The 25437-nt window shown below is 36.9% G+C and overlaps 1 protein-coding gene across 1 annotated transcript in view; it reads left to right on the top strand.

Annotated features, from left to right (window-relative positions):
- Positions 1-25437, top strand: part of USH2A (usherin) — a 697677-nt gene that overhangs the window by 117090 nt on the left and 555150 nt on the right. Inside the window, exons 11-12 of the mRNA XM_029933401.1 lie at positions 19485-19680; positions 23095-23736. Of these exons, the coding sequence (XP_029789261.1) occupies positions 19485-19680; positions 23095-23736 (838 nt within the window). The remainder of the gene's footprint in view (positions 1-19484; positions 19681-23094; positions 23737-25437) is intronic.

The raw sequence follows: 25437 nt of genomic DNA, 5'->3' as shown, positions 1-25437 counted from the left end.
GCTTAGCATGACACCCTCAAGATCCATCCACTTTGCTACAAATGGCCAGATTTCATTCTGTCTCATTGCCATGTAGTACTCCATTGTATATATATACCACATCTTCTTGATCCATTCATCAGGTGATGGACATTTAGGCTCTTTCCATGTTTTGGCTATTGTTGACAGTGCCGCTATGAACATTGGGGTACATGTGCCCCTCTGCATCAGCACTTCTGTATCCCTTGGGTAAATCCCTAGCAGGGCTATTGCTGGGTCATAAGGGAGTTCTATGGATAGTTTTTTGACAAGGGTGTCAGTGAAGAAAGAATAGTCTTTTTAATAAATTGCTTTGGGACAACTGCATGTCCATATGCAAAGAATGAAGTTAGATCACTACTTCACACCAGTACAACATTGTCTCCTGTTTTTCAAAATGTTAAATGTAAAGTTACTGTATGCCTCAGCACTTTAACCTTTAGGTATATACCCAAGCAATATTAAAATATATGTCCTCACATAATTTTACTCATAACACTCATTGCTGCGTTATTCATAATAGTCAAATGTAGAAATACTGCAAATGCCCATTTGCTGATAAATAGAAAAATAAAATGTAGTATATCTACTCAGTGAACTATACTTCAATGGTAAGAAGAAAAGAATTACATGTATTGCATGTACTTTGATCTCAGGAGTAGGATGATGGGAAGAAGGAGACAGGAAGAGAACAAGTTTTTAAAGAGATACTTCCAGGGGCGCCTGGGTGGCTCAGTTGGTTAAGCATCTGACTTCGGCTCAGGTCACGATCTCATGGTTCGTGGGTTGGAGCCCTGCATCGGGCTCTGTGCTGACAGCTAGCTCAGAGCCTGGAGCCTGTTTCAGATGCTGTGTCTCCCTCTCTCTCTGACCCTCCCCTGTTCATGCTGTCTCTCTCAGTCTCTCAAAAATAAATAAAAAACAGGAAAAAAAAGTTTTAAAGAGGTACTTCCATGTAATATTTTCCATGTACAAAAATCTAGTTTAAAATGCATAAAAGGTAAAACATTTTAATATTTTTGTTTTGAAAAGATTTTCCTTTTCCATTGTTTTCTCCCTAATTTGCTTTGTTGGTATTTTTTATAGTCAGATAGAAATAAAGAAAATATTTATGAAATCTGATACGTAACTAGAGAGTTATATATAGCAATCTGAATGTAGGTGCGCTGATAAAATTGTTTTGTGAATTTAAAACGTCCACATTATTTATCTATAAATTACATTCATATTTACTTCTTAAAAAATGTTTATTTATTTTTGAGAGAGAGGGAGAGAGAGAGCCAGAGTGTGAGTGGGAGTGGGGCAGTGAGAGAGGGAGACACAGAAGCTGAAGCAGGCTCCAGGTTCTGAGCTGTCAGCAGAGAGCCTGACATGGGGCTCCAACTTACAGACCATGAGATCATGACCTGAGCTGAAGTTGGAGGCTCAGCCGACTCACTCACCCAGGCCTCCCTCATATTTGCTTTAATTTTTATTATTTTCTCATGTTTCTAGTACAGACATAAAGCATATAGATTATTATTAGGTGTGAATATACAGTGTCAAATACACCTTGGCTAAATAATGTTATAAAAGATTTCTAAAATAATGTCATTTTCAATGGGATAACAACACACACTAAAAAAGTTGTCAACACTATCAGAATTATAAACTGTAAAATTGAATTCAAGGACATTTTAGAAATTCATGCAATCGCAATCCTTAATAATATTAGGGAGCATACAAGGAAATTAGGCAGTAGTTCAAGTTTCATTTTGTTATAATAACTTAGGAATCAAGCCAGCCCCAAATGGCCTGAGTGACTATGTCATGCGCTCTGTGTTCTGGAAAGGAACTTTCCCTTTGGCAGTTGTCATTTGAAACTCAATCCAATCTCATAAGATATGGCATGTTTGCCTTATTCTTCCATAAGAAATGTTATAATTCTTCCTCATGTGAGTGCCAAAATCTTGAGAATGGCATGAAATAATGCTCTGAGTCACCAAATCTTTAAAAAAAAAACAACAACAAAAAAAAACTACTGATGCCAAAGTCAAGATACATAGAACATTTAAAGTGTAATATTAAAATTAATAGGAGAGTGTAAAATGGAAAAGAATCATTACTATTATTGTGGAATACTTAATATAGAGTCCTTGGATTTCTAGAGGACCATGAATGAGTTTTAGGACATTCACATATATATATCTTTAAATTGTATGTAGTTGTGTGTCTATGTGGTTTTTATTTATGTATCTTTTTAAATTTTCTTTCTAATGTTTTATTTATTTTTTGAGAGAGAGAGAGAGAGAAAGAGAGACAGCAAGAGCAGGGGAGGATCAGAGAGAGAGAGAGAGAGAATCCAAAGCAGGCTCTTGGCTCTGAGCTAGCTATCAGCACAGAGCCCGACATGGGGCTTGAACCCACAATGGCGAGATCATGACGTGAGCAGAAGCCAGACCTTCAACCGACTGAGCCAGCCAGGCGCCCCTGTTTATCTATCTTTGAGGGAAGAGTTTTCAGTACTTTCATCAGACTCAAAAGGTGTACATGAGCCCCTCCAAAAAGATAAAAATTCACTGTGCTGGGGAAAAATAAGTCCATTTGTCTTAAAACCAGCCTTGGCTATTAGCGTAGATAAATATAATGCCAGTTTCCCTGGATGTCACTGCCCTTCCTTCTTGTTCCCTTTGAAGTCAGTGCATAAATTATTTGACATCTTTTCTGAGTCAGAGGTTGACCTTCCTTTCTTTCTCTTTCTTTCTTTCTTTCTTTCTTTCTTTCTTTCTTTCTTTCTTTCTTTCTTTCTTTCTTTCTTTCTTTCTTTCTTTCTTCTTTCTTTCTTATTTTCTTTTACCCTTATCTACTATGACTTAAGTTCAGATAAACTAAAGTCCCATGCGAGGATGATGCTTTAAAAACAAAATAAAAACACCAAAAATAACAAGGATTCTGAGGCATTGGAGGTCTATGAATTCATACTTACAGTAGATAAATACAGAGTTCCCAGTCTGCTCCTTATCTAAAGTGGGAGCAAATTGGCTCCACTGTGTTCCTCCACTCCCCTCACTCCTCCTCTGTTTGTTGGTGTCCTTGGAGTACCTGCCACAGCCATCTCCATGGGTAATGCCAATGAGGTGAAAACATGTAAGAGAAAGTCCCTAGGATAACTCATGGCCCGAGTAATGTAGACGGCATTCAAGAAATGTTGTCTGAGTGCTTTCCTGCTTGGGATTTTCTCCATTCCTCTTACCTTCTTTCTTCCTTACTTTGCTGTGTTCTTGAATCTGACTGAGAAACCATGAGTTAAACTGCAACAATCAGGGGTGGAAGGTCAGCCAGAGCAGTGATTCTCCAACTTTTTGTGTACTTATGGATATCTCACATGTCTTTTAATTTTTATTTAATTTATTTTATTTTTTATTTTGAGAGAGAGAGCATCAGCAGGGGAAAGGGGCAGAGGGAGAGAGAGCGAGAGAATCTTAATCAGACTCCATGCCTAGCGTAGAACAGAATGTGGGGCTCGATCCCATGACCCCGACCCTGGGATCATGACCTGAGCTGAAATTGAATCGAACGCTCAACTGACTGATCCACCCATGCACCCCTCTCAGATGTCTTTGGAAAAGGCAGATTCTGACTAAGGAAATCTGGAGTGAAAACTGTGAGTCTGAGTTTGTAAATGTTGCCAGGGGCTGCATTGCTGCTGGCCTCTGGACTACTCTTTCATAACCAAATTGCTAAAACACTGTCAAAGATGCATATGCAAACACACACACACACACACACACACACACACACACACACACACAAAGACAAAAACCAAAACCAAAAAACTGGACGTAGAGGTAGGTGAGAAAGGGGGATAAACATCCCCCCTTGTGTTCTATGTATAAGTATAGGCAGTTGGTAGGAATGGGTTTACTCTGTTCTGTCTTCTCAATCCCATCTTAAAATCAAATGGTTTTCTAAGTTTTCCATATGACTGAGCCTCTGTTAAATTATAGTCGAATTGTACCCTAAGCTGTGTCCTCAGAATGAGAAGATCTAAACTAAGTAATTTAAAAAAAATGGACAAAAAATAAACAATAAGGGAGTCTGAACATTGGCTGAAAACTGAAAATATAGTTGTAATTATATAAAAAGAAAGAAGAATGGTTGATTGTAATGCTCAGTAAGACATCAGTACAGCTGCAGTAGAGCCAGAACAGAGAGAGATGATTAAGAGACATCAAAAAATAGATTAATAAGAAAAGAGACAAGGATTTGGAATGAATTAGATGAAATGGAAAGGCTTCATTGAAGGAAGTATTTCCAGGTTTGACCCAAAGAAGATGGAATCATGAGGAATAAGGACCGTACTCACAAAAATTGATTGTTCTGCCAGAGTGATAATTTTTAAGGAAATACATTAAAAAATGGAACAGAAAATACTTTCTCTACATAATGTACCATTTTCTGCAGTTCATCAATGCTTTCTCATCTGCTCAGGACTAGGTATTTGTCATCAATTACCACAACATGTCCAAAAGTCATTGTGTGAATTTTCTGGAAATATATTACCTTGTATTTTGTGTTTTCCACATATTAAGGTGTACACATAGAAATAATGCACACATTTCTTCAGCCTATGAAAAGCTTGACTGAATAGTATGATATATGGATATTGGCTATAAACATTAGGATGTGAAGGAAATGAAAGGTAGGAAGTTTATCTAGAGCTTAAATAAAGACATGAAAAGCTGGGCTTAAGCTGTAGTCCATCATTCAGAGACTTAAGGAGAGATGAGCAGTATTATTTCTCTTGCAGCTGGTAAGCTGAGTATCCATTGATTAACCCGGGAATGCAGAGAGCCAGATGCAAAGGATAGGAACAGAGGTGCTAGGGTATTAAGTGGGTAAGGGAGGGGAAGGTGGGTCTGACCTATCAATAAAGGCTCTGACTGATGGAGTAATGTAAGAACCAAGGTTATGGCAAAATTACCTGGAGGTAAAATGGATGCAGCTTTAACTGAGGTGAAATCCCTTCCCTCAGCCTAAATTGAGTTCCACGTGTTTGAACACACTTGGCATCTCCTTGGGAATGAGCTTATCCCAAGGGCTATGTTATAAAAACTTGACCAAATAATAATTCCTCAGGCATTTAAAACTAGATTCAAATAGAAAATAGAATTGGGAGGGATATTAGGTAGTAACACGATGTTGATTTAACTAACATGCGTAGGATAATATGACATAAGGCCCATTGCATTACTACTCAATAGCAATTAGGATAAGCTAAACAGATGTAGCAAATAGATCCTCAAGTGACTAGTGACCCAAACAAGACGGGGGTTTATTTTTCATTCATATAACCCTCCAAGGTAGCAGTTCCAGGTTGATTGGTGGCTCTCCTCCAGAGGATAGTTTAGAAATATAGCCACCTTCCACTGCCTGGCTCTGTCTTCCTCTAGAAAAGGAAAAAAATAAAACAAACCAAACAAAAACATTGAGAAAGAACTTTCATCTTCTGAAGGTCTTGGTCCAAAAGAGGCATACATACATCTCTTCTGCTATCATACTGTTGGTGAGAGCTAGTCACACTAGTTATGCGGAAGGCTGGAAAACTACTGTCCCTGGCTGGGGAGCTTCTTCCTAAGTACAACTTTGTACTAAGGAAGAGGAGGATGGATGGAGATGAGGAGCCAGCCATCTCTGTTCATTGCCCACATGACAGAAGGCAGCCCCAAAATGAGAAGGTGTTCTTCTCCACATATGTAACACAGTGGCTCCTGTTTAATGAAAACCCTGAGAATATAGTATTTTATCAGCACATTGGAGTTACCACACCGTTAATATTTGAGACAGTGCCTGCTTGGGCGTGGATCCCATGTAATGACAGAGGCAACAATGGAAGGTCGTCTGGTCTGACAAAACTTTTTCAGCACATGTCAGCAAAGGGGTGCTGCATGTGGGTACGTGGAGAACCAGCCTGCTGATTCCTGAACACATGTGAGAGAGAAGCCCTAGGGACAAGTGAAGAAGGAAAAGGTAATCATGGCCTCTCTAGATGCTTCCAGATGAGGGGGTAAGCATTAAGAGCAATAGTGCATCAAGGATGCTTAGGAACCATAGATTTAAAGGCTATTTCAAAATATGAGTATTTTAAATCTTTTAGCCCGGGCAACCACCGATGGATAGATGGATGGATGTGTTTGTGTGTGTGTGTGTGTGTGTGTGTGTGTGTGTGTGTGTGTGTCTGCTTGCCTGTCTTTCTTGGGGTTATGATTAAAGGATGAAAAATTATTTCTTTAGATATGAATATAGTTAGAGGTATGATGTTTGTTTTAAAAAGTAGTCAATACATCACAGACCCTTTATATGTGGGTTTTTAGTTTTTGAGGATACTGATTCATTCAGAACAGAATATAGCCAGCCTCCTTTCTCCTTCAGACTCATATGCTGGGCATTTCCAGAGGGAGATGCACTCCCAGTGTCAAGAATGAACTAGTGGCAAGGACACTGGGTTCCCTAGTGTTATGCAGGACTAGGGACCATTTAAGCTTCTGGTGGGGAAAAGGACTGGTCTCCACCTGGATCCACCTGTTGGTGGTTTTGGTGTTGTATATTGGGTTGCTACATTGTGAAATATATAAAACATTGGCAGGCAGTTGAAATAGTGCTTAGAATGCATGAGGACAAAAACTAGTCTGTAAAGTGTCAGAGGTTCCATTTGTTATGCATTTGGCATGTATGAAGGATTAAACCAGGCACTTTAAGTCAATTTAGTGCTTATCAAGTTGGTGATTTACTAATTTATCCACTGGTAGTTCAGTACATGGACCTCAGAGGAATGAGGGAACTCCTCCAAGATCACACAAGAAATAACTGTGTAGAGCAGAAATTCACAACTTTTATTGTTTCTCTCCAAAGCCCAGCTTGAGTTTAGAGATGCTAGGTCTTAAACAGCTGTTCCTAGCCCTGGCACAGAAGAGGAACCCATAGCCCATTGCTCATCTGGGTATTTACATACATTATCTAAATAAAAGTAGAAAGGAAACATATCCATTATTTTCAGGAACATCATTCCAAATCCTATTAATTTAATCCTAACCATTAACAAATTTCTAAATATTTAAGAGAGAAAAATGTGTACACAATTGACATCTTAATTTCTTGGAACCAATATAATTCTCAAATGGAGATTTGGGTGATATTAAAAAGATAATATAGCTCCCTTAGTGCTTAATTTGTACCAAAGATTCAACTTATTATCTTACACATGCACTAATTTGACTGTTTTGGAAAGGTGTTATCTTTTAAGCATGATTTATATAGTTTATCATCTTAATGGACATCTTCCTCTCAATAAATTTGAGATTTACATTTTCACTGGTTCAACAAACTAACACAATAGTAAGAAAACATTCTATTCTATTACAAGAGTAAGAAAAATTCACAGTAACTCTGATTACTTTTACCAAAGTAAAACACAAATGATCAATAAACCAAATAAGTTAACTTTCATAAAAGCATATCTCTATGCAACATTAACTATAGACACGGAGAATGTATTTATTCATGGTAGAAATATTTTTAAATATTACTGTGAGATATTTCATATTGATAAATTCAAAACACCATCTTGTTAATAACTACTATATTAATTTTTCAGCAGATTACAATAAGACTATATGTACAGTTGTGCCATTCAGATGACATTTATGAAATGTTCTAATTTAACACAGTGACATATACTGCATGAATCTTTCACAAGCTATGGCTTCTAATCTCTGAGCAAAAGAGAGCCCCTCCCAAAAAAGGATGATGCAATATGAAATTATACCCCTTCGAGAACTAGAAAGACTATAATTATAGTATTTCCTCTTAAAACCATTCAAGTATGTAACATTGCTGGGATCAACAGTGCGTGGGGAACCTCTTTATACTCTTTCCATCTTGAACACTCAAAGTACTGAGGAAAAAACAATATTTTGTTCCTCCTATCCTTTTGCTTGAGCATGTTTCAGTATTTTACCTTTTTGCACAACTCCTTAGAGATTACGGTGGGGAAGTTTGGAAAGCAGTTTCTTGGAAATGCTTTTTGGAGGAGAAGGGAAGCTATAAAAATATACCATCCTGACAAATGACAGACCTTGTAGAATGGAAAAGAAAACACATCTTAGTTTTACACCCATGTAGAACCCTTTCTTCTCAAATGAGTATTTTCGACAGCTGAGCAAGATGATAAACAGCAGTATCACAAAATACTTAAAGGGAAACAAGTATTATGTGCATTATTCACCTGGCATTCTCTAATTCATGATATTTATATGTGGCAGAAACCACTGCAGATTCATTTATTTATTTTCCAAGTAGAATGAGTATCTTACAAAGGTAGCCTGTCATATTCATATGAATATTTCTTCTCTAAAGAGTCAGAAGCTTAAGGAAAGAAGTGTCTATACTAGAAGTATGTAATGGAAATCAGGGTCCAAATTTTACACCTAAGCCAGCTCTTAACAGGAAGAATATACTGTGTAAAAGAAGGATGGATGGAGAGATGGGTAAATAGATTTTTTTTCTTAGAAGCACCCATAGTGCTGCAAATGATTAGATGTTTCATAAATGCTTTTTAAAAAAAATTGCTAAAATGAGTTTATTGTCAGAATTTACACTCAGATGATTAGTAGTGTGAACACTTCAGTATTGACTCAGTTCAGAGAGACGATGTTTCTTTGATGCTCCATGATGGGCCTATCAATAATTTAATGAGCTGTATGACTAACTTAGAAGGAAAAAGGGTAAGACTGAGTCCCTAGGAACAATTGACTTAGTACAGTGACAGCGTAGATAGCAAGTGCTCAAAGCACTAGTTCTTAAATCATAATGTTCATAAGAATCACCAGTGAAGCTTTTTTTAATGTTTCATTTTTATTTCTGAGAGAGAGAGAGAGAGAGAGCGAGCGCGAGCAAGCGAGCTCACATGCGAGTGGGGGAAGGGCAGAGAGATGGAGGGAAACAGGATCCAAAGCAGGTTCTGTGCTGACAGTAGAGAGTGCAATGCAGGGCTTGAACTCATGTAACTGTGAGTTCTTGACCCGAGCTGAAGTTATGAGATCATGACCCCATCCAAAGTCAAATGCTCAACAAACTCATCCACCCAAGTACCCCACCGATGCAACTTTTTAAAAAATAAATATTCCTGGCCTTAACCTTCAGGGACTTTACTTCTATAGCTCTGAGTTTGGTTGTGGATAATCAAAGGACTCAACTTTGGAATACATTAAACATTATGTTGTAGATACGTGTATTCCAAATTTTTCAGTGTTTAAAAATGGTCTGTGTGCTTGATTGAAATAAATATTTTGAAATCTATGAATATATAGGTTTTTTACTTGACTAGAGAAGAATTTGGAGTAGGTATTCAATAAGAACCCATTATAGTCCTAACTAATTCACTAGAATTGAATAGAAATTTTGATTTTTAGAACTCCTATTATATTTGATAATATTTCCCGAATACATGTCTGTGACATAACAAGCTTTAAATAATTTACCTAATGAGCAAACATCTATCTTAGGCATCCATGCACTGTGCTTGTCCAGAGTTACATTATAGTGAATAAAAAAAACAGAATCCAGTGAGTTAAATTTATCCTTTCTGAAATGCTTATTATTATTACTTTTTTAAAAACTTTGTAAGGATGTTTTTTCATTGTCAGTGGCAAACCCAGGTTGACTTCAGAATTTCTGTCTTTAGGTTTGTATTGTCTTAATCCTCAACTGTACCCATCCACTTTCAATAGTGTCTCCTAAGTGTGGAGCCTTGAAAGTATGCCCTGGCCAGTCTGTTTTGAGAATTCATGGAAACTAGATTGCTCCGGTCTTTAATTCCCACTGCAGATCTCTTGCAAACGCTGCTGGATCAGTGAAACCACAGATTCAGATTCAGATTTCAGATGCAGTTGCCCATTCTCAAATGGGACATTGCACCTTGGGCTGTCTAGTTTTCAGGTCCTTCAGAAGTCGGATGCCTGTGACTTCTGTCTGCTTTCTCCCCTACAGTTAGAGAAACCAAACAGATCTTGGGACTACTGGTGGTTTGTTCCCATTTTCTATTCTTTGGGGGCTTCTGGAGATTTCTGGTCACCTCGTTTTGTTATAAATATTATTCATGGCGGGGCTTTTTGTTTGTTTGTTTGTTTTTGCTATTCAGTTCTGTTAATGTGTTAAAATTTGGAAGGACTTAAAGGCTCTGTGGCCATATAATCATTATCCCTATTTCCTCTGAAATCCCTTCCAATCTTTACTGCCTAACTGAAAGTAAATATCTAGAATACATGGGGAAAATGCAAACCCAAGTTCTTATTATTTGCCTTATTATGTGATGTCCCCTATTTTCTACTTTTTCCACCTCCTTTATCCATCAAAGCTTATCTTTCCTTTCACTTTTCACCTACTTAACACAATGCTTAACTGAACTGCCTCAGCTTGTCCTATACTCACCCAAACTCTGTTCTTTGGGAGTCATTTTAGTCTCTTAAAACTGGGAAAAGAGGCCCTTAATGATAAGAAATGAACAATAAAATGACTGTGTCAGGTAAGCAGCAAGGTATCAATGTGAAGCTATTTTCTGAGCCAGAGACTGATGCTAGGAAAGGAAAAATAAGCAAACTAAACACAAAGGAAGTAAAAGAAAGTGGAAAAAGAAGCCTGAAAATCAGCCAGATAGAAATTGGGCCAACAGTAGTGAAAATGAACAAACTCTTAGTTTCCTGAAATGATTAATAAAATTGATGAACTGATCAGTAAGAAAAAAGTACAAATTGCCAACACCAGAAAATGTAAAAAAAAGAAAAGGGGGACATCACAGCATATTATACAAACACTTCAATATTATGAATAACTCTCTCCTAATAAATTTGACATCTTAAATGAAATGGACAAGTAAACATGAAACTAATACAGAAAGAAATAAAACATTAATACAAACCCAATAGAAAATAAATCTGAGTTCTTCATACAAGTTAAAAAGATTGAATTTGCAATCCAAATTCAAATTTCAAAACATCCTTGTAAGAAGGAAAACTTCACGTGACTTCACTGGTGAATTCATCAGTAACATAAAGGAACAAGTCAAATCAGCCATACGTAGACATTTAGAATACTAAGTAAGAGTATATACATCCCAAGTCATTTTATGAGGGCTACCTAAACCCACTTCTATAACCTGATAAAACATTTAAAAACAAGTCTACTTGAGTATCCCATGTAAACATAGATGTAAAATAATAATATATTGGCAAATTGAGTCCTGCTATTTAATACAGGTAATGCATCATGACTGATGGGCATTTATTCCAAGAATGCAAGGTCGGTTTAATGTTTGAAAATCAGTTAATGTGGGGTGCCTGGATGGCTTAGTCAGTTAAGCATTGGACTCTTGATTTTGGCTCAGATCATGATCTTATCATTAGTATGACTGATCCCCATATCAGACTTTGTGCTGACAGCACAGAGCTTGCTTGGGATTCTCATCCTCCCTCCCTCTTTCTACCCTTCCCCCACTTATGCACACTAGTAGGTACTCTCTCAGAATAAACATTTTTAAAAAGTAAATCAATAAATGCAATAAGCCACATAAATCCCATATAATAATTTCAACAGTTGGTGAAAAACTTTTGAAAATATCTAAACACTTTCATGATAAGTATATACTCTATACACTAGAAATAGAAGAGAAAGTCCTCAATCTGCAAAGAGCATCTGCAAAACCCTTTCAGCTAATGTCATACTTAACAATAAACATTAAACATCCCCCCTTCCTTCCCCGTAAGATCAGGGGCAAAGCAAGGATGTTTTCTCTTACAGCTTCTATTCTAAATTGTATCAGAGGCCAGATGTAGTGCAAAATGATGAAAGAAAAGGCAAATGTAGCTACAAAACAAATCCCTGCACAACATTTTCAGCCAGATTGCTGCCATCCAGCCCGTCCTATAGAAACTCTAGGGCCATTACTGAGGTATGGTAGTAATGTTATGAGAGATCAGAGAGGCATGATGAGGACTCATTGTGGAATTTGGACTTTGTTAAGTAGGCAGCAGGGAGCTATCAAATGTCTTTGAGCACAGAAGTGACATAGTGGTGTTCCTAGTGTGGAGGGGGCAGTAGATGCTGTCCATCCCAATGGAGAAGAGTAATGTATTACAAGCATTGTTTGAAATTTCTAGTACTTGCTGATAATAAGAAACAAAACAACTTTTACTTGGTTTTAATTTTTTTTATATATACAGAAATTATGTCCTCTTACTTTCTGAATCCATTTTATCTACAAAATGCTACAAGAGTATCATCAAAATTGAAGTGGAGGAAAATTAATCTGATACTTTTTAAAATAGATTAGGGGAGAGGAATAGACTCATAGAAATCATCCTGGATGCCTGTGCTGGATAATGATCACCATTCTGAGGGAAAAAGTGGTAGAAACTGAGAGATGTTTCTCTTGTATTGTGACCTTCTATAAAACTCACAAGATGCAAAATATGTGGTGATATGTGAATAAACATTTGTTGAGAAACTATGTGAATAAATGAGTTACTCAACAGGGAAGATATGAATTAAAGAATTTCTATAAAAGTCTATAGACTCCATAAAAGAAAGCCTATTTAAAGAATGTACTCACTAAGAAGTGAGTTTTAAGAAAAAGATGTATTTTTTTGCCCTCATTTGAATTTCTTTTCTGTTCAAACAATACCGTTCAAATCTAATTTAATTTGCAGGGCATACTTCCTGTTCTTAAACTTTTGAGTTTGCTTTTCAAATTCTTACTTTGCATGGCAACATCAACATTATCTCATTGGCTTTTAGATTTTCTCTAACAGCAACTAAATGAGTACATAGAAAGACATATATTTCTGCTCTTTTAGAAGTGTTGCTTTCACTTACTTAAAACATAGTGTCTATTACATACAGAACCTCTGATAAATATTGACTATGCTCACCTAATTTATTAATTTTGAAATCATACTTCACGTTTTCTTTAAACAGAAAGGAAATCATGTAAGAATTATCCAATGCCTTGAAATCAGCCTGACAGAATTTCATCTCTTACTGTAGAGGAGAGCTGAGAAAGCTAAGATAATTATTGCAAAATCTTACTCTTTTCTGCAGTCACTGATATCTGTGCCAGGTTCAGTGGTCACACATTGGAGTGCATGTATCCATCATTGCTACATAGCCTGGTATAGAGTGCCATTTTAAGGAAGGGACTTGTGATTTTAGATATGCAGTCAAGACACGTCCCATTGAGAAGGTGACATTTGATTTACAAACTAAAGGAGGTGAGGGAATTAGTTGTGTGGAAATACAAGCAAAGAATCATAGGCAGAGGGCATAGCCTATGCAAGCATCCTAAAGTGAGAACATCCCTCATGTGTTCAAGGAGCAGAAAAGGAGCAACATACCTGGAGTGGAATGAGCAAAAGAGAGAAGAGAAAGAGCATCCGAAGCTTTCTGTGCCCTTCCACAGGATGCAAAGGCATAGGCATTTTTACTTCACAAGTGTCTGCCACACATTCATCAAGTATTCTAGAAGGATGAAAAAGTTTGACTCTCAGTCATTTGATGAATTTGTTCAATTACTATTTGTTCAATATCAGTGTGAAATCTACATAGTAATCACCACAGCTATCTTTACAAGCACTTACTCTGTGCCAGAGATGATACTAAATACTTTTAAATTAATAATCTCAGTTAATCAGGTATATTTATGCTCATTTTATAGATAACTAAGATTCGGGTAGATTTACACTGTGACTAGTAATTGTGTCATATCTAAATCATTAAGGAACTTACACCATTTAGTTGAGGAAACACTATACAAGTGAGTGTTAAATTCTAAGGCACAATAGCACAGTGCATAAGCATGGAGGGTCACAACTATATATATATACATATATATATGTATATATATATATATAGCCCTCAGTTTCCGTTTCAGGTAGGTCTTGGAAAAGTCACTTACTTTTCCTTTGAAATTATAATGCCTCGCAGGATTATTTGTTCCTAAATAGAAAAAATACATAAACCACTGCAGCACTCTGCCTGCAATATATTAAGCATTCAAAGAAACAAAAAGATTGACGTTGTAAGCAAAGGAGTTCTTAAGAAAATCCAAGGCTCATTTACTCAGAATGAACTTGGACATCTACTGTGTCAGGAACCCTGCTGGATCCAGGGGAGGTGGAAAGGTTCACAAGGTTAGGGCCCTCGGGTTGCTTACAGGACACTGGGGAGAGGTATTTTCAGATAGGCATATAATAATTTTAAGTTAGACACTGGGGAATTGCAGGGTGGTGTAATATAGCAATAAAATGCTGTAGGATAACAGAAGAGGGAAAATGCTTTAACTTGGGAGGGACTCCGTATTGAAAAAGGATAGAAATGTGTAGACATCACCTTCCCAGTAGAGAGGCCATGATTCTGGGTGAGTCGAGGACTGCATTTGACTTTTTCCTTCCTTGCATTATCAGTGTGTACACCTGTGTTTTGTTTTCCCTTTAAGCCAATAAACATGCTATTAAATAGTTCTTCCATTCACATTCTTTCACTCCTCTCCATAATCCTCTTTGTGGATCTTTCCTCTCTCTACCTCTGTTCCCTTGCTGATACTTAACTTCAAATATTGTAGAGAGGCAGACAATGCTCAAGTGAATTCCACATTCATATTTTCAATTAAATACTCATTATCTATTGGATATAACTCCTGATTGCCCCCCAGATCTGCTTCATCCATAGTCTTTCCCATCTTAGCTACTGGCAACTTTGTCCTTCAAATTGTTCATGGCAAGACCCATGATTATCATTTTTGAATTCTCTTTCTCCTCGCAGCTATGGATAATTCGTCAGCAAATCATGTTGACTCTATCTTCAAAAATGTTCATAATCTTTTATCCTGCCTATAGTTAGTAATTTAATAAAGATTTAATAATTTAAAGATTGAATAACTCCTTTGCTTATATATGTTTAGCTTTCTATATGGTCTGTCCTTAATTTCTCTCCCAAATGCTGATGTCTTTGCAACATGCATATCTATAAGTTTTCAATTTATTTTTTATTTTGTTTATCTTTCAATTTATTTTATAATATGTCCAAGTATAATGAGTACATCTGTATGGCTCCACCTTTGCCTCAGAGGTTTCCACCCTTTGGATCTAGTCTGGACCAATGACCCTCTGTGTCTCCTGCTTAGCCATTAGACTGACACTTTCCACATAATTCTGAATCTTCATCCCCTTTAGCCCGTGCTTGAATTGTTGTTGTTATTGTTTGTTTACTTAAAAAGTTTCTTTTAGTGTTTAGTTTTGAGAGACAGAGAGAGACAGAGCATGTGTGTGTGGGAGAGGGGTAGAGAGAAAGGGGGACACAGAATCTGAAGCAGGTTCCAGGCTCTGAGCTGTCAGCCCAGAGTCCTACATGGGGCTTGAACTCATGAATCATGAGATCGTGACCTGCACTGAAGCCAGATGCTTAACCAACAGAGCCGTCCAGGTGCCCCTGTTTGTTCACATTTTTTTATCTGCTGTTGCCATATCTCCATGAGCTTCCTGAGAGAGGAAGTTATATTTTTAAATCCTTCCATATCTGAAAAATATCTTGATTCTTTCGTCACTGGCAACTGATAGTTTGACCTGGTATTGAATTGTAGATTGGCAAATAATTTTACTACTTTGGAAATTATGATGTAGTGTTCTGGATTACTATAACGTTGTAGAACACTTCAGTGATACTTTGTATCACTTTCTACCAGATGTTGTTCTCCCCTCCCCCACCATTAATTTTGCTAGCACATGGTGAGTGCCCCCTTTTTTAAATAAAATTTCTTTATTTTGAGACAGTAGGGGAAAGACAATGAGAGGGAGAATGAAAGAGAATTCCAAGCAGGCTCCATCCTGTTAGTGTGAAGCCCAATGAGGGGCTTGAACTCTCGGACAGTGAGACCATGAATTGAGCTGAAATCGAGAGTCCAAGGGGGGTATACCTGCATCCAGGTTTAGTTGGTTGAGCGCCAGATTCTTAATTTCAGTTCAGGTCATGATTTCATGGTTCGTGTGATTGAGAGTTCTGAGATCAAGCCCTGTGAGTTGGGCTCTGTGCTGACAATGTGAAGCCTGCTTTGGATTCTCTCTCTGCACCACCCCCCCTTCTTGCACACTCTCTCATAATAAATAAAAGAAAAGGAAGAAAAAAGAGTTGGATGCTTCACCGACCAAGCCACCAAGGTGCCTGCCCCCCGCCCCTGGCTGAGTCCTTATAAAACTATCATTTCATGTCTGGAAAAATGTTTACTTTGTATTCTTTGGTAATTTTCTACCCCCCTTTTTTTTCTATTTTTTTTTGTCCTTCTGGAAATGTTCTATATTTATTTTGTTTTTCATCTCTATTGTAATTATTCTTTCTGAAGAATTTTCTTCACTTTCTCTTCCAGTCTTCTGTTTGAGATTTTTATTTTGCCTATTGTATTTTTTTAATATTCAAAATTTCTTTCCTTAGCAGATTGCTGCTTTATTAGGACTTTTTGTTTTCTATATTTTTAAGTGAATATAAATTTAACCTTATCTTTCTGGGGATACCAATTACAGGAGAGCATTTTGCTTACTTTCTTGTTTATTTTTACTAAAGTAGAGTTGACATACAATGTTAAATCAGTTTATGGTATACAGCATAGTGATGTGACAACTCTATATGTCACACTGTGCTCCCCACAAGTGTAGTTACCATTTGTCACCGTACAACACTATTTTAATACCATGGCCTCTATTCCCTATATTGTACCTTTCATTCCTGTGACTTTATAGGGTTGTATTATGTAATTGGTAGAAGCATTCTACCAAAGAGAACGGAAACAGAAAAGTGTTGTATCTGACTTTTGGAAAGTGTATTTTTTTAAGTAGTTTATTGTCAAATTAATTTCCATACAACACCCAGTGCTCTTCCCCACAAGTGCCCTCCTCCATCACCACCACCTCTTTTCCCTCCTCCCCCTTCAACCCTCAGTTCATGTTTGGTATTCAATAGTCTCTCAAGTTTTGTGTCCCTCTCTCTCCCCAGTTCTCTTTCCCTCTTCCCCTCCCCCTGGTCCTCCATTAGGTTTCTCCTGTTCTCCTGTTAGACCTATGAGTGCAAACATATGGTATCTGTCCTTCTCTGCCTGACTTACTTCACTTAGCATGACACCCTCGAGGTCCATCCACTTTGCTACAAATGGCCATATTTCATTCTTTCTCATTGCCATGGTAGTACTCCATTGTATATATATACCACATCTTCTTGATCCACTCATCAGGTCATGGGCATTTAGGCTCTTTCCATGTTTTGGCTATTGTTGACAGTGCCTCTATGAACATTGGGGTACATGTGCCCCTATGCATTAGCACTTCTGTATCCCTTGGGTAAATCCCTAGCAGGGCTATTGCTGGGTCATAAGGAAAGTGTATTTTTAAAGAGAGAAGCACACGCTCTGTCCTTCTACTTCTTGGTGGACAGGAATTGGTCTTGAACAATGAGTAGATTTATATGCCAACGTATAAATGAAACTGGGTTGTACAGAAGTATTTGTATTTTCAGATGAATTTTGTGAAACTGATAAAAATGAAAACCTTTCATAAAGCTTTAATCATTTACTTTGAAACCACATTTTAACCACATAGCTCACTTAAAGAAGATATAATTTATATGTCTTATGCAAACTTTTAAGTTAAGGAAATGGTAGTATAATTGCATTATCTTATTTGCAGCAAAGTGTGTTGTAATCAGGGGACTATTACATTTTCATGGCTATCTATAACACATACTCACCAATAAATGCCACTTACTTCTGCAGGCCACACCAAATCTCTGTTGTGGGTAATTATCTGGATTCTATGGGGCTGGGTGAGAGTGGGGATGGGGAACATGCTTACAAAAGAATAATTTGTGGTTTTGCACATCTTCCAGGACCTATATGCATCTTTGATATTGAGATTCATTATTTTCTACAACTACACCTGGTGCATGTATCAGCCACTGTTTTTCACAGTTTTAAGCATTTTTATATCAATTATTTTATCCTTACAGAATGAGACCAGTGAGTATTTTTCAGATGAGAGAGCATGAAACAGGGATGGATTTCTTTAAATTCTTTAATTAAAAATATTTCTCTGCATTTTTGCAACTGAATCCCAACATGATCTCTCTCTCTCTCTCTCTCTCTCTCTCTCTCTCTCGCTCGCTCTTTTCATGTTTATTTATTTATTTATTTTGAGAAACAGAAAGAGAGGGCATGCATGCACATGCAGGGGAGGGGCAGAGAGAGGGAGAGAGGGACTTCCCCACTGTCAGTGCAGAGCCAGATGTGAGACTCGATCCCATGAATGCTGAGATCATGACCTCAGATGCTTAGCCCACTGAGCCATCCAAATGCCCCCCAACCTGATCTTTTTTAATGTACCTGAAATTCAAGGTAAATCAAATCATGCCTGTCTACCTGGAGGTTATGTCCCTGCGTGATAACCCAGTCTCCAAATGTGAAAGAAAATCAGGGAGAAATGCCACTGACTTTTTAAGAGATTTGATTTGAGGTCTACAATGGCATATCTTTTTCAAGTCCTTAAGTTATTTAAAAATTTTTCATATTAATTGTCCTCAGGGAAAGTTTAGGCTCTTATTTATCTTTTTTAAACCAACATAGTCTTACTTATGTATGTAGGAGATAAGCATTATACATTTTGTGCATTTCATTTTGAAACAGCAGCTTGAAGAAGAAAAATATTTTTTCGGCTGCTATTTTACTTGACATTACTCTGAAACAAATAACTGTTTTTGCATTTTTACCACAATGTAAATCACCTAAGTATACTTAACATGACTAAGTCATGTTACAGATGAATTATAAATATGCTGAAATATTACTAAAAATAGAATTGTATTTTAAAAAGAAGTGATCAGGGTCAATATCAGTAGGCACAAATGGTTCTATTCACAAAGAACTTTATTTTAAAACACTGTTGAAACTCCGATGGAATGATATTATAGAAAGATCTGTCCTTAATTTAAGCACCTGGCATGTATCAAGTAAGTTTGGGTCAATGAGACAGTAGATGAGGGGAAAATAATGGATGAGAGGTAAAATTGTGAGACTAAATTACCTACTGGATCTTTTCTATTTTCAATCTCCACATGACTATATTTTGATTTCTTTATACGTGGTACTTACTGCTTAATTCCACATTTCCCTTTTAGTCACATACTGCCTACTTCTTTGGGGTTTATTTTCATTCAGTTCTATATATTCACCCTGCTGAAGCGTCCCATGTTTTGTGTCAGGAGGAAAAGTACCTTATTACCTTCTTGTCTGTTTAAAGTCTTTTTTACCCCCCTCTCTCCCTCCCTCCCTGTCTTGTACCTAATGAGCAAATTATCTAAAAATAGATACGTTCATCATTCTACAAAATGTTGTATCTTCCTAGATTGGAGGCCAGTGTAATTGTAAGAGACATGTATCTGGCCGACAGTGCAGTCAGTGCCAGAATGGATTCTACAATCTGCAAGAGTTGGACCCTGATGGCTGCAGTCCCTGTGACTGTAATTCCTCTGGGACAGTGGATGGAGATATTACCTGTCACCAAACTTCAGGCCAGTGCAAGTGCAAAGCCAATGTTATTGGTATGTGTAATGCAGAAGTTTACAGTCACGTCTCTATTACCATCTGGAATAAAATTCTCTATTTGATTTCTTAACTGAAGAGTAAAGCAAGTTTCCTTCCTCAAGGCAGGCTGGGGGAAAAATTTGGATGAAATTAACTGTCTAAAAATGATTAAATTAATAATTCTATCAAACTACAGCTTGAAGCTTAGTTTAATCAACCTTTTAGAAGTTTCTTTATTCTGTAGATATATTAGTTCACATGGTCCCATACTAATAAGTCATAGAAAAATATAATTTGCTTACTGCATAGATGTTTCTTTTAGAAAATTAGCACTTTTTCAAAATGTTTTACACTTAATGAGTTCTAAGCAAATCATTTCCATGCTAGTTTTCTTAATAGACCCAAATAAATGGATTTTTTCAAAATATTCTGTGCTACAGGGTCCTTTGTGATAAATCTTTCCATTTTTTTCTATTATATTTCTTTGAACTGTTCCTATGAAATGCAAAATAAGTCAACATAATTCCACAGATCATGTATATTGGTAGGGTTAGTTATAAAGGGCCACATAATTTTAATTTTGTAATTCAGTGCCAAGCTGATTATAATAAACAGCTACCTTCGGTGTTATTTATCATTTTTTGATACAAGACGTGCTTTTTTGTTTGTTACTCCCACAGGTATTTTTCAGAAATTAGATTTGATTATAGCAATTTATTACATCCAGCATTTTTGAGGGGAACCACAGCCACAGAAGGACAAAATTTATCAAGTGCCCAAAATGCACTATGTACATAATGCACTTTGAAATGTTGATATATGAGAATATTATGAGAGGAAAGTTTCCTGATGAAATGAGTCTTGTATTTTAACTGAACATGTCTTGGTTCATATGGGAAGTTTAAAAAAGACCTTTACCTTTCTATTGTCATTCAAGACACCAAGTCTTCCGTGGTTTTCCCAACACTAACCTGAGCCTTATAATAATAAAAACATGCCTGGCAGTCACACACATGCACGCACACACACACACGCATACATACATATATACCTATAGATAAACATAGTCTGGATAACATTTTCATTTCTGTGCTATAACTTGAAAGCTAGTTCTTTTTATCTTTTAGACAGATAGTGATACATATCACATTTTAAATAATTCAGCCAGACAAGCATTTGATTTTAATTTAATTTAAAAATATAGACCTGGGTAATGATATGACACGAAGTTTCTCTGTCTTAAAGGAAGTTTACATCAAAATCTTTAACATAACTTACCCTTATGCAATTCAGGCATACAAAAACTAACTTGTCGGGAAAAAAGAATAGGTAACTTGTAACGAGAAGCATATCTTTTTGTAAATGCTATCATTGATGCTAAATGAATTCCAGGACCTTTGAGTTCAATCTGTGTGTCCTGCTTTGTTCTTAATATGGTATATATTTTAAATTCATGATCTGAAAACAAATTTAAAAAAAGACCTTTAAAGACTATGAACTGTTTATTTTTCTATAACAATGGAATCTTTCCTGTGATATTAGAGTCCAGAGCTCAAGGAAGGAAGTAAATCAAAATTTACTATTTAGTAAGAATGTGTTATGACCTCCCTGCCATTTCTTTATTTTATTGATCCAGATAGTTTTCTGGAGGAACGTGTATATATTTTTGAAGATTAAATCATGATTTTTGATATTATTATTTCCAGAGTTATTTCTACACATGCAGATTTTTTGATAAAAACAAAACTCGAGATGTGTATGTGTACATATGTATGTGTACATATACATATGTTTCCTTTCCTAATGGGATTAGCAAATGCCCTTATTCAATTTTACCTTGTTGATATGAAATAAAGCAAAAAATACCAGTGTCTGTTGTATATGCTTTGGAAAGCAAACTGTTAGAGTTAACAAAACTGTTAAATCTCACTAATGATTCTATCACCAGTAAAATACATTAGCACCAATAATTTTATTAAAGTAGGTCATTCATCTAGAATAAAAAGGGAGAAGAATGTGAATTAAATGCCAAGTGGGCTAACTTGCCTGTACTTGTTAACACCGAATGTGATGCCCTGTAGGCCTTCCCAAGTATCGTTAGGAATAGATTGCCTGTCAGGAATATGTATGGCATATTCAAATAAGCACTGCGCATATTTTTAAAACTGATATGATATGAATCCATGTAGACCAATTTTAATAGTTCAAAATGAGTCATAATTCTTGTTAACAATACAGTTATTTTTAAAATTTGCAGCAATAGTGGTCCTTTTTTATTTTCCTTATTGAAATTAAATGATATGCCTTAGGTGAGTCATTCATCACTGTTAGAGAACTTGCCTTCCATTGGAGTTCTTGAATTTTTATCCATATATATATACATATCTATTATGCATTTCTTTCCAGTTTAAGAAATGCTTTTCTAAATATGAGTTCCTGAGTGTGTTTTTGACTGCTGTTTTAGGACTAATTTTTTTTATTGCGATGTAGCTTGAAATAAATGTTTCAATTGATTCAGCCCCATGTAGGCAGTTACTTAGACTCACGAGGATGTGAAAACTATCTAACAGAAGTATTTTGCATCTCAACCTTTGCTATGCAAAAATTTTTGTTTTATTCTTTTTCCTTCAAATGCTCTTCCTGAAACTAACCCAAGTTGTCAGAGTTTTAGGTTTAGATGATGAAACATTGTTCTCTGTTTGTGAGATGTATCTATGTAATACTCCTTTAAGTAGAAGTAATATCACAGCAAAATTTACTTAGTGTTCAAAGAGGAATGTTCTGAATCACACAATATGACAAGCGATATGATTGCTTTATGAGCCAAGGAGAGCATAATTTATATTAATTGAAAATAATAAAATATAGGGGCATATAAAAGCATTGAAATAAAAATTGCTCTGGATAAGTTTTATTTATATTAATTATTTAAAGGTGTGATGTCCAGAAGTATATATACTATCACACAAAATAGCTATCAGCTTAACATTTTATTAAATATTATAGGGGCATCTGATTTTTAGGAAGTAACTAATGTAATAGGTAATTATTCTGTGTAGCTTTGACATTTGATTTCACTGTCTACCATACTTTTACATGAGCATTTTGTTAAAATTATTAAAAATAAAAGTTTTAATATTCATTAAAGAAAAAAGGAGCACCAGTATATGTAACGGAAGCCACGTCTGCACTAAGCCTTTCTCTTTGTAAGTCATAAAATTTCATAAATCGTGTTACAGAAATAAAGTTGTGTATTACTGCTGAAGTAAATATTGTTATTATATTTCGGATATACGACCAGGCCTCTATGGCATTGCTAGTGAGGCTACACTCAACATTTTGTGTCTGCATTAAATGTTGGCATCAGCACTGTTTGCCTTGAAAGCTCAAATAGCATCATTTTCACTTTTTTAAACAAATTCTCTCCTCAGGGCTTAGATGCGATCATTGCAATTTTGGATTTAAGTTTCTCCGTAATGTGAACGATGATGGATGTGAACCCTGCCGGTGTAACCTGCACGGCTCAGTGCACAAGGTCTGCGATCCTCTTTCTGGGCAGTGTGAGTGCAAGAAAGAAGCCACAGGACTTCAGTGTGACACCTGCAGAGAACACTTCTATGGGCTGGACATCACCAGTTGTAAGGCCTGTGACTGTGACGTGGCCGGATCCCTCCCTGGGACTGTGTGTGATGCCAAGACAGGCCAGTGCCTCTGTAAGCCCAGGGTTGGAGGGAGGCAGTGCAATGAATGTTTGGAGGGATACTTCCACCTCCAGCAAAATAATTCTTTCCTCTGTCTGCCTTGTAACTGTGATAAGACGGGGACAGTAAATGGCTCTCTGCTGTGTGACAAATCAACAGGACAATGTCCTTGCAAATTAGGAGTAACAGGTCTTCACTGTAATCAGTGTGAGCCTCACAGGTACAATTTGACCAGTGGCAATTTTCAAGGCTGCCGGATGTGTGAGTGTGACTCCTTGGGGACATTGCCTGGGACCATTTGTGACCCAATCAGTGGCCAGTGCCTGTGTTTGCCTAATCGTCAAGGAAGAAGGTGTAATCAGTGTCAACCAGGTAAGAGAGAAATGTGTTACGTTTTCAGTGCACAATGACTTTCCTTTCATTATCCCATATTGGATGATTCTTCTTTGTTTTAGGGTTGGAACTTCTGAAAATTTACTGCCAACAACACTGGTGTGTTTATATTATCATCAAACACAGATGTAACTGTTTACTGTGTTCAAGATTATTTGGTATATCTGTGTTGCTATCTGTATTTGGGATGACCCTTTAGAGGAATCCCAGCCAATCAGGCATTTTATAATTGAGACTTACTTATATTTAATTTCTCAACTAGAAGCAAATCCCCTTCTAATAATTGAATAAATCTAAACAAATAAAAGCAAGAATAAATTTTGCTTCCCAGAGAAAGGAAAACTTGAATTGATTATCTATACCATGCCAGATATTCAAACAATGAACTGATTTTCGGAATAAAGCTGGCCAACTGTTTCTACTCAGTGGGCTCCTATATCACCTAGGAGCATCTAGAATTATTTTTAAGTGACATCGACTTAATAAAATAGGCTACTGTTTAGTCCCACTGTACCTTTATTTTTGTGTGTTTGCCAACTGGATAAAAGACCCTATCCATGGCTTTCTCCTTGCCTCTACATGATCTAACCAAAACAATATACTTTATTTATAATAAAGTGATCATTATATCATGATAAATATACATATGTTTTAGTATTGAACATCTGTTTTAAGATTGTTCTGCCCAAACAGCTCTGAGTTTTCTGAGCCTGTGAGAAGGAGCATGGTGTCAAGCAAAAGGGAGATTTGCCTGCGAGGAATAGGTAGGACAAAAATCCTATTTTACAGGACAAGGGATCCAGATTAGGGGAATTGAACCATACCTATCCTTCCACATTGGCCAATGGGAAAAGTAAGTCCAAAGGGAGAGGATGGAATTGTTGAATAGTTAATTCTTTGTGAGATGTAAGAATATAATTGAACTAGCTTTGACATAATTGGGGAGCTGTATTATCCCTGGCTGTCCCCCCAAAAGCTTATATGGAACAATTCAGTCAGGACCAGGAACTAGAAATCTCCCATTGATATATATCTATTAATTCAATCATTCATTCCCATATTCTCATTCATTCTCATTCTCTCTCGTCTCGTCTATCTCCTCTCATCTCTCCCGCTCCCTCTCCCTCTCCCTCTCCCTGTAGAAGGACACACTCTGCTGGTCTCTCCCTCACTTCATGGTTAAGTATCTACCTCATTACCGTTCTAGCAATACATTCTAGTCTCTCTAATAAGAGAGACTTATTAGGGGTGCTTGGATGGCTCAGTCGGTTGAGCGTCTGGCTTCGGCTCAGGTCATGATCTCCCCAGCTGGTGAGTTCGAGCCCCGTGTCAGGCTCTGTGCTGACAGCTAGCTCAGAGCCTGGAGCCTGCTTCTGGTTCTGTGTCTCCCTCTCTCTCTGACCCTCCCCTGCTCACGCTATCTCTCTCTGTCTCTCAAAAATAAAATGTAAAAAAAATTTTTTAAAAAGAGAGACTTATTAGCTACTTTGTGGTTATCATTTCAAGGATATTCTCATTGACTCAGTGTTGTTAGGGCGGCTATGCCCAAGCCAACTCACGAAGGCCAGGAGTGTCGGGATCACAAGAAAGAAGCATGGCTTCTAGGGAGCACTACTTAAGGTAGGAGAAAGGTGAAAAGTATCCCAGAAAACAGGAAGATTGCTGGGAGCTGTGCGGACG

The sequence above is a fragment of the Suricata suricatta genome, chromosome 3, assembly GCF_006229205.1.
Source record: "Suricata suricatta isolate VVHF042 chromosome 3, meerkat_22Aug2017_6uvM2_HiC, whole genome shotgun sequence".
NCBI lineage: Eukaryota > Metazoa > Chordata > Mammalia > Carnivora > Herpestidae > Suricata > Suricata suricatta.
This window is presented reverse-complemented; position numbering and strand designations above follow the sequence as displayed.